Source organism: Rhamphochromis sp. 'chilingali' (assembly GCF_963969265.1).
Source record: "Rhamphochromis sp. 'chilingali' genome assembly, chromosome: 12".
NCBI classification, from domain to species: domain Eukaryota; kingdom Metazoa; phylum Chordata; class Actinopteri; order Cichliformes; family Cichlidae; genus Rhamphochromis; species Rhamphochromis sp. 'chilingali'.
Genome location: NC_137939.1, coordinates 29,552,698 through 29,560,064, shown reverse-complemented (window position 1 = coordinate 29,560,064; position 7,367 = coordinate 29,552,698). Strand labels below are relative to the sequence as shown.

The 7,367-nt window shown below is 41.6% G+C and overlaps 1 protein-coding gene across 2 annotated transcripts; it reads left to right on the top strand.

Annotated features, from left to right (window-relative positions):
• The first annotated feature begins 1,875 nt into the window (after window positions 1-1,875).
• Window positions 1,876-6,183, top strand: LOC308407073 (leucine-rich repeat-containing protein 38-like). 2 transcript variants are annotated; one of them, XR_013973624.1, is made up of 4 exons: window positions 1,876-2,755; window positions 4,341-4,478; window positions 5,388-5,426; window positions 6,047-6,183. XR_013973624.1 is itself a non-coding variant. In XM_080898491.1 (3 exons), the coding sequence occupies exons 1-2, from the start codon at window positions 2,101-2,103 to the stop codon at window positions 4,442-4,444; spliced, it is 759 nt and encodes a 252-aa protein (XP_080754617.1). In that variant the 5' UTR covers window positions 1,876-2,100; the 3' UTR covers window positions 4,445-4,478; window positions 4,629-4,678. The 2 variants fall into 2 exon arrangements, 1 of the variants encoding a protein (XP_080754617.1); XM_080898491.1 differs by lacking the exons at window positions 5,388-5,426; window positions 6,047-6,183 and adding an exon at window positions 4,629-4,678.
• The last annotated feature ends 1,184 nt before the right edge of the window (window positions 6,184-7,367 follow it).

Sequence of the window (7,367 nt, the reverse complement as noted above, 5' to 3'; positions counted from 1 at the left end):
GTTTGTAGTGCACAGCTTCTCCCTCACAGTGACTGTAGAACACCAGCTGTTGTTTACATACAGATACACGCCGGCGCCATGTTGCTTCCCAGTGCATTTGCGGTCTCTGTCCATATGAAGAGGTGGTGAAAAGCCATCAATGTGCAGCATGCTGTCATCGTCGTTGTTGTTTAACCACGATTCCGTGAATGCCAGAACGGAGGCAGTTCTGTACTCATGCAGGTGGTTGACGCAGGCTTGCAGCTCGTCCAGCTTGGAGCGGAGAGACCGTACATTAGCAAGGATAATGGACGGAAGCACTTGTTGTTTGTGTGTCTCCATCTTTAGTCTGGCTCTCACCCCACTCTTCTTTAATCCCCTCCCGGTTACCTTGTTATTGTGAGTTTTTTGATTTCCGTGTCCACGGAGTATTTCTTTGGGAAAGTAGTCCGTGGAAGCGGAGCGGAAAAGCCGGAGGCCAGGCTGCAGCTGCGGCCGCAGCTGGATGAGGGAGTCCCTGGTGTAGGTGAGCCTTGGGGTCATGTCGAGTGTCGAAAACAAGTCCAAGAAATCACAAAAATGAGGAAAAGGAAGAGAATCCAAATATACAGAATAGACGGCGAAATACAACAATGAAAAGAGCATTAAAGTTAGAAAAAGAACGCAAAACTGCTCAGCTGAATGGCCGGTCGACCGCACGAGCAGCAACCCGGGACTGGAAAAGCTAGCTACCTAGATAGGTAGGTAGATAGATAGATCATATAATTTCATTGAGCTTTTGGATAGTGCCATACAAACCTGACACAGACAAAAAGGAAAAACATGGAGACATGACTGACTGGGGAACCAGAAAGAATAACAAAACACTGGTCACAGAAACCAGCATTTACCATGGTAACACAGTAAGAAATGACTGAATGAGAAACCCTGGTTAACATAATGTTTTTTTTAACTACTTCTGTGAGTTACCATCAGCAAACTGAAACCACTTAGAAACTGGTGGAGTGCCATTTCAGAATAAGCTTGTTTAGTGCATGTTAGTTCACATGAATTGGCATCCTCTCTGCCTTCTGTAAGTGAAAAGAGCCCTCTGTTGGACTGAGAATACGTGGTCATTGAAGAATATGGCATTTCCCGTCCCTCTATGTTAAGCATGGTATTTCATAATAATTATAATTTATAATTATAATTTATTTTTATTATAATGTATAATTAAATATTTATTTTGTTACGTAATTTTGTGTTTGTATTAGTCTATTTCTTAATTTTATTACATAGAAACTGATGCAAAAAACTGATGCAATAACTGTTAAGGAACACCCACTGGCAGGTTTCTTTTACTTTTTAAATCAAAAATCCCTACCATAATGCTGAGTATTTACACATAAAGCAAAAGAACACGGGGGATGGTTTGACTGTGATTCCCAAAGAGGGGATGCTGAAATGTCCTGATTTCGGTACATATGAGTATGTGGGATGTTGATGTTGGCTGAACATATGCTAAAGCCTCAGACATGAGTCACAGCTCATGATGCCATCTTCACTTGGAGCCTGCCAGTCTGGAAAAAAGGATTTGGTTTTCAGTGGGAATTCACACTAGTATTCTTTTCAAATGACCCAAATGATGACACGGACAGCTGTTTTACCTGAAAAGCATTGAGAAAGCATATAGGCCTGTCCTCAGTAGTCTAAATATACACAGATTTATACACACAAAACGATCCCTGTCAGATGTCACCCCTACAAGCCCCACCCTGATCGCTTCTGGTTTGCTAGCTTCCATTTACCACTGTGTTAATCTGTTCCCTTTTCACATCCCCCCTCCTCCCGATTCTCTTGCATGCTCTCTCTTTTGCTCCTCCCCTCTCTTCCCTCAAAGCCAGCAGCCTCCTGCTTGATCCTGCCTGCTTACTACATGGTCTCTTGGAATACAGCATACCTTTTCTACTCCATGGCTTTTCGACTTTTTTTTTCTCAATTCACACTGCAAAGCACGAACGGATGCTAGCTTAACCAACAGTGTTTAACCTTTTCTTCCCCTTCCTCCTCTGTGCTCGTAACCTGTTTATCCATTTGTCTGTCTGACCTGCATTTTAACCTACCCTTTGACCCCTCTGTTTCATGATTAATGCTGAGACCCCCTTGACAATGTTACTATGTATTAACTGGTTGAAGCCTTTCCTTGCCTTGTTGTTTTCCACCTTGCTTAAACAAGGCCAGAATTGTCCAACCAGCTGTTTGTGTCCAGACCACCACACTGTGAACTGCTCTGGCCAAGGTCTAACTGGAGTACCAGATTCCATTCCTCTGGACGTTCGCCGTCTCCTACTATCCAACAACTGGATTCCATGGATCCCTTCTGACTTCCTGGTCCTTTACACAGATCTGGTGTATTTGGACCTAAGGAATAACTCCCTTTCCCAGCTGGAGCCAGGGACCTTGAGCACTTCTTCAAGATTAGTCTTCTTGGACTTGGGAAACAATAACCTGACTGAAATCCCCTCAGGAACATTTGGGGAATCAAGGAGTCTGATTAAACTACGACTAGGGGACAATCCCTATCTAACTATGGTAAGCAGAGATGTTTTTACAGGGTTGACGTCTTTGAGGGAATTGGAGCTGGAGAGGAATGGTCTCACAGGGCTGGATGTCAGGGTCCTGGAACTTTTGCCCTCCCTTAACATGGTGCGTTTGGAGGGCAACCCCTGGCTTTGCAACTGCCACTTTGCCAAATTGTTTGTATGGCTGACAAATAATCAGCATAAGCTCCCAACAGGTAAGATGTTAGCTAAGTGTGAATGAGCATCTGAGAAATGTAATTATTTCCATGAATTATATTTTAATGATTATAAGACACACACATACATACTACCAATTCCTACTTCCTCAAGCACCTACTGATATCCAGTACAGTAATCAATATGAGTCAGCTATTCCTACGTGGCAGCAGAAAGCGTAACAAAAACACAACTGTTACTGTTGTTGTTCTAACATCTGAAATATGAGTGAGTTTTCTGTTTTATCTTTTCTTCCTCCCTGTCACACTCTTTTTTTTTTTAGATTTTTCAGTAATTGATAATGATGATAATAATGAATGTTGTCTTTATTTTCTCTTGCTACATTGACATTATTATCACAACTGTAACTTCAGCTGTAATATACACAACTTGCCAAGATCTATTTTTAATTGTTGCTTTGTTCCCTTATTTCTTTTCTTTTGAATTTAACTTAGAAAAGTGCTAGCTTTTTGCTTTAGTGATTTGACATTCTTTGTATTCCAAATTTGCCCTGTGTCCCCAGCAGGGTGCCCCTCTTAATTTGCTAGAAACAAGTGGCGGAGGTCCTGTCTCCTCTTATCTTGACCCTTGAAACCTCTGCCCTGAACTACTGTCTGTGCACTTCTTGCTTCTTTTGATGCACTAGGCTAGAAAATCACTAGGTTTTACTAGTGTGTAAAGGGAAAGAACCTAAAACATGAGTTTACATGTTAGGTCATCATGTCTTTCTTCTCTTGATGCATCACACTAGTCCAGTACTTTCACATTAACATACCATCATGTGAAAATAAAACACACACTTGCTACTTACATCAGAATTAAAACATTAGAAGCAGCCAGATTCTATGCCCCTCTATGAAAAGCTGAAGTTTTGGGATTTTGTTGGTCTGGTGTTAACATAATATCACATTCATCACAGGAGTTGCACCTGAATAAACCACAAGACTTCTAAAACACTAAATCTATCTTGGACAGATGAGACCAAAGTAAAAACATTTGGCCAAATGATGACTGATTGCCAAATGAGGACAAAATTAAACACGTATATCAGCACAGATATCATGTGTTGTGGAATGAAAACCCAAGTGCAGACACTGAGGCACGGTACTTATTGAAAGGGTTTTTTCAGGTGTAATAGAAGTCCACAGAAAGGCAGGATAAAGTGAAGTATATAAATATAAATGGAAGACAAGCTGGAGATGATAACAGGAACTCAGTGGAAGGATAACAGCTGTCACATCAAAGAGAATAAATTGATTAGAGGCATTAGGAAAAATTGGGCGAAGAAACAGCTGCAGTGAAGCAAAGAAAACAAGATAGATGAACAAAAACTATCAAAGCAGAAGCGACAAACAACCACCAAAATAAAACAGGAAGTAACTTAACAAACGTAGGACTTAACAAACATCAAAAACAAAAGGAACCCAAGGTTATCTGTAACTGAGAACTGAGGGCATGAAACACAAAAAACAATAAGGAGTCTATAAAAAGCACTAGAAGATAGAACTCATAAGCACAAGAAAAAGAATAAAGCAAGAAAATAAACCCAGATAGCATCATATTCTGGGATGGATCTGCCCTCAGGTCAGCAGATCCGCCCCACTTTCTGGCATCTGGACAGGATCCAGTCCACCTACGGAGAGGGTACACCTGCGTGCCTGCTATTCTCTTTTTTCTTTTTTCCTTAAGCAGTGGATTGGGCAGCAGCACTTCTCTAAAGAGGTAAGTACTGTACACTTTTGTGTCAAATATACTTCATTCATGAAGTTACCATTTCAGTGAACATATATTAAGAGGTTAAACGTTTAAAAAGCCCCTGAGTGGTTTATTTTGGTGTGGCAGTTGCGGTGATAAAGTTATCTGTCCCGCTAGCTGTTACTCCAGGGCTGAACACGTGAAGGAATTTCCCCCCCGATTCCAGTAGAAACTGCCGGTAAAGTTAAGCTAACTCTGCCTTTTCTGTTCTCCACATCTGAGCACATCCATTACATTAAAGTGAGTATCATAAGTTGAATTGTTATCTCAGAGTTTGAGCCACCATTTTGGGCGACAGTTGATAATTTGTTGGCCATAAAATTATCCTGATTGAGCTGTTAACAGTTCCTTTTCAAACATAGCCATGCATTTACAGGCAGCTTCTACCATTCTTAAGAAAAGGTCAAAATACTCCAGAAAATTCTGAATTGGCCCTTTTTCCTCTCTGATTTATCAGCACATTAAAGGGCAACAATAAGAAATCTGTAACAGCAGCGTCATCCTCTGAATGTTTCATCACACTGTGAGATATGTTCTTATCTTTCAAGACCAATTTGATGGAGTTATGATCATGACACTGCATTATTTATTTATTTTGTCTTTAATTCACCAACTCATATTTACCTCAACTTGAGTTCATGCATGATCCAGTTTTTGGTTTCTTTTTATCGAATCCCCCTCTCGGTCCCTACACATATCTCCTGTTAAATAATATTAAAAACAGTTAACTAATCAGGGACGATCTTGATCTTGATCTGAAAATAAGCCCTAGACCATATAAATGTCACCACTTTCTTTCAGACTAAGAATAATACAGAATAATATATTTATTAATGATATTATACATCTGTGCTGATCTGTGTTGATCTTATTCAGGGCCTGTTTCATCTTTGCACACTGCCTCGGGAAAATAAGGTAAATACAGTTTAAACTTTGCATCAGTCACGTGTGTTTTTTTAATGTTTTGTGAACATCTGGAATCACTGGAATCCACTACAACAGCACCAGTCTCAGTTATTCGGAGTGGGGGGGGGGTTCTTTGCTTTTAGCACTGAGTCTGTTTTTGCATCGGTAAAATATAAATTATGAGCTAACTATGAAGTGTTAACACTCTGTGTTAAAGTCATGTGCACATGCAGAGTCAGAAGGAAAAAGGATGATGAAAATCTATAATAATCTTCTTACGGTTAGAGCAATGAATCTGAGTTACCTCACATGTGTATTTTCCTGTTGTGGGAGTTAATTAAATCCCCACCAAAAAAAAAATCTGGGTACAGCTATTTTTAAATTACAGTTTTCTTTTGATTGGAGGCTAGGTGAGAAGTGCCAGATTTCTTTTTTTTATCCAGGAGAACTCTAAAACAACAGAAGGTGTTTTAAAATGTAACAAGAAATCAGCCAGATATCAGTGAACATTCAATCAGACAATTTTGCTATGAATCTTACATGTCTGACAAAACAAACAATATATGAAATGATATGTGTGATTATATGATATTAAGAGGAAGTTTTTTCTCTCTCTGTCTGCTGTCCAGTATAGATTTCCTCCCTGGCTGCCATCTTTGCTTTGAAGATGTTGGAGGAAGATCAATTAGAAGCGGAAGAAAACGTCAGGTAGATGCATCTACCTGATGCAAGACATTACTTACTTACTCTGTAAGTGATAATGTTTGAACATGAATTTGACACCACAGAGCAATGCTGTGATCAAACTGACATCTGAACTGATGACATTAAAAAAAGAAGTCATGCTAATTTATTTGATTGATTATTTGATGGCGCGGCCACGTCCAAATGCCTTCCTGACCGCTCCGCTCTGACTATCTACTTTTCTTGTTTTTTACCTATTTTTTGCTCTGGTTTACATCCCAAAATCCTCTAGTCTTATAGTTTACGACAGCGGATCACTTGTAAACATCGGTGCCAAGGTTGCACATCTAATCTTGGACACTTTTAAACCCGACCCTTCCTGGCCGCCAGAGATTCTACGCGGCGCGGAGAACAACAAAGGACGGGCCGCTCATCCGAGGCGCAGAACAAAGAAGCGCCGGGGGAAACGCGCTGGTATTAGGAACAGATTGAGACAGCAGGTGCATCGCGCACCACTGCCCAGTATCCTACTGGCCAATTTACAATCCATGGAGAACAAGCTCAATGACCTAAGAGCAAGGGTCACCTTCCAACGTGACATGAGGGACTGCAACATTCTGTGCTTCACGGAGACATGGCTGGCCCCCACCGTGCCGGATCAGGCCGTAACTCCGTCGGATTCATTCTTTGTGCTCCGCGCGGACAGAACGGCAGAGTCGAACAAAACCAAAGGTGGAGAAGTGTGTTTCATGGTAAACAGAAAGTGGTGTGATGCCAGGAGCATTTCTACTCTCTCCAGCGGCTGCTCGCCACATCTGGAGTTCCTGAGCATTAAGTGCCGCCCTTTCTATCTGCCCCGTGAGTTCACCTCGGTCATCGCCACGGCGGTCTACATCCCACCCCAAGCGGACACAGGTATGGCTTTGTCCGAATTACATGATGTGCTGAGCTCGCTTCAAAACAAGGACCCGGGCGCAGCCCTCATTGTAGCAGGAGACTTTAACAAAGCGAACCTCAGACAAGTCATGCCAAACTTTTACCAGCATGTCTCGTGTCCAACGAGAGGGGATCGAATTTTGGATTACTGCTACACACCATACAAGCAGGGCTACAAAGCTGTCTCACACCCGGCTTTTGGGAAGTCTGACCACAACGCCATCTTCCTCATTCCCCAGTATAAACAAAGCATACGGAGGGAAGATGTGACCACGAGGGAGGTAAAATGGTGGACTGCCCAATCAGAAGCTACGCTACAGGACGCACTCA

Bases quoted from the DNA above. Each gene is read 5' to 3' on its own strand.
- LOC308407073 (XM_080898491.1), top strand. From the start codon at position 2,101: ATGATTAATGCTGAGACCCCCTTGACAATGTTACTATGTATTAACTGG. The intron at 2,756-4,340 runs GTAAGATGTTAG...ATCTGCCCTCAG, and splicing joins TCAGCATAAGCTCCCAACAG to GTCAGCAGATCCGCCCCACT.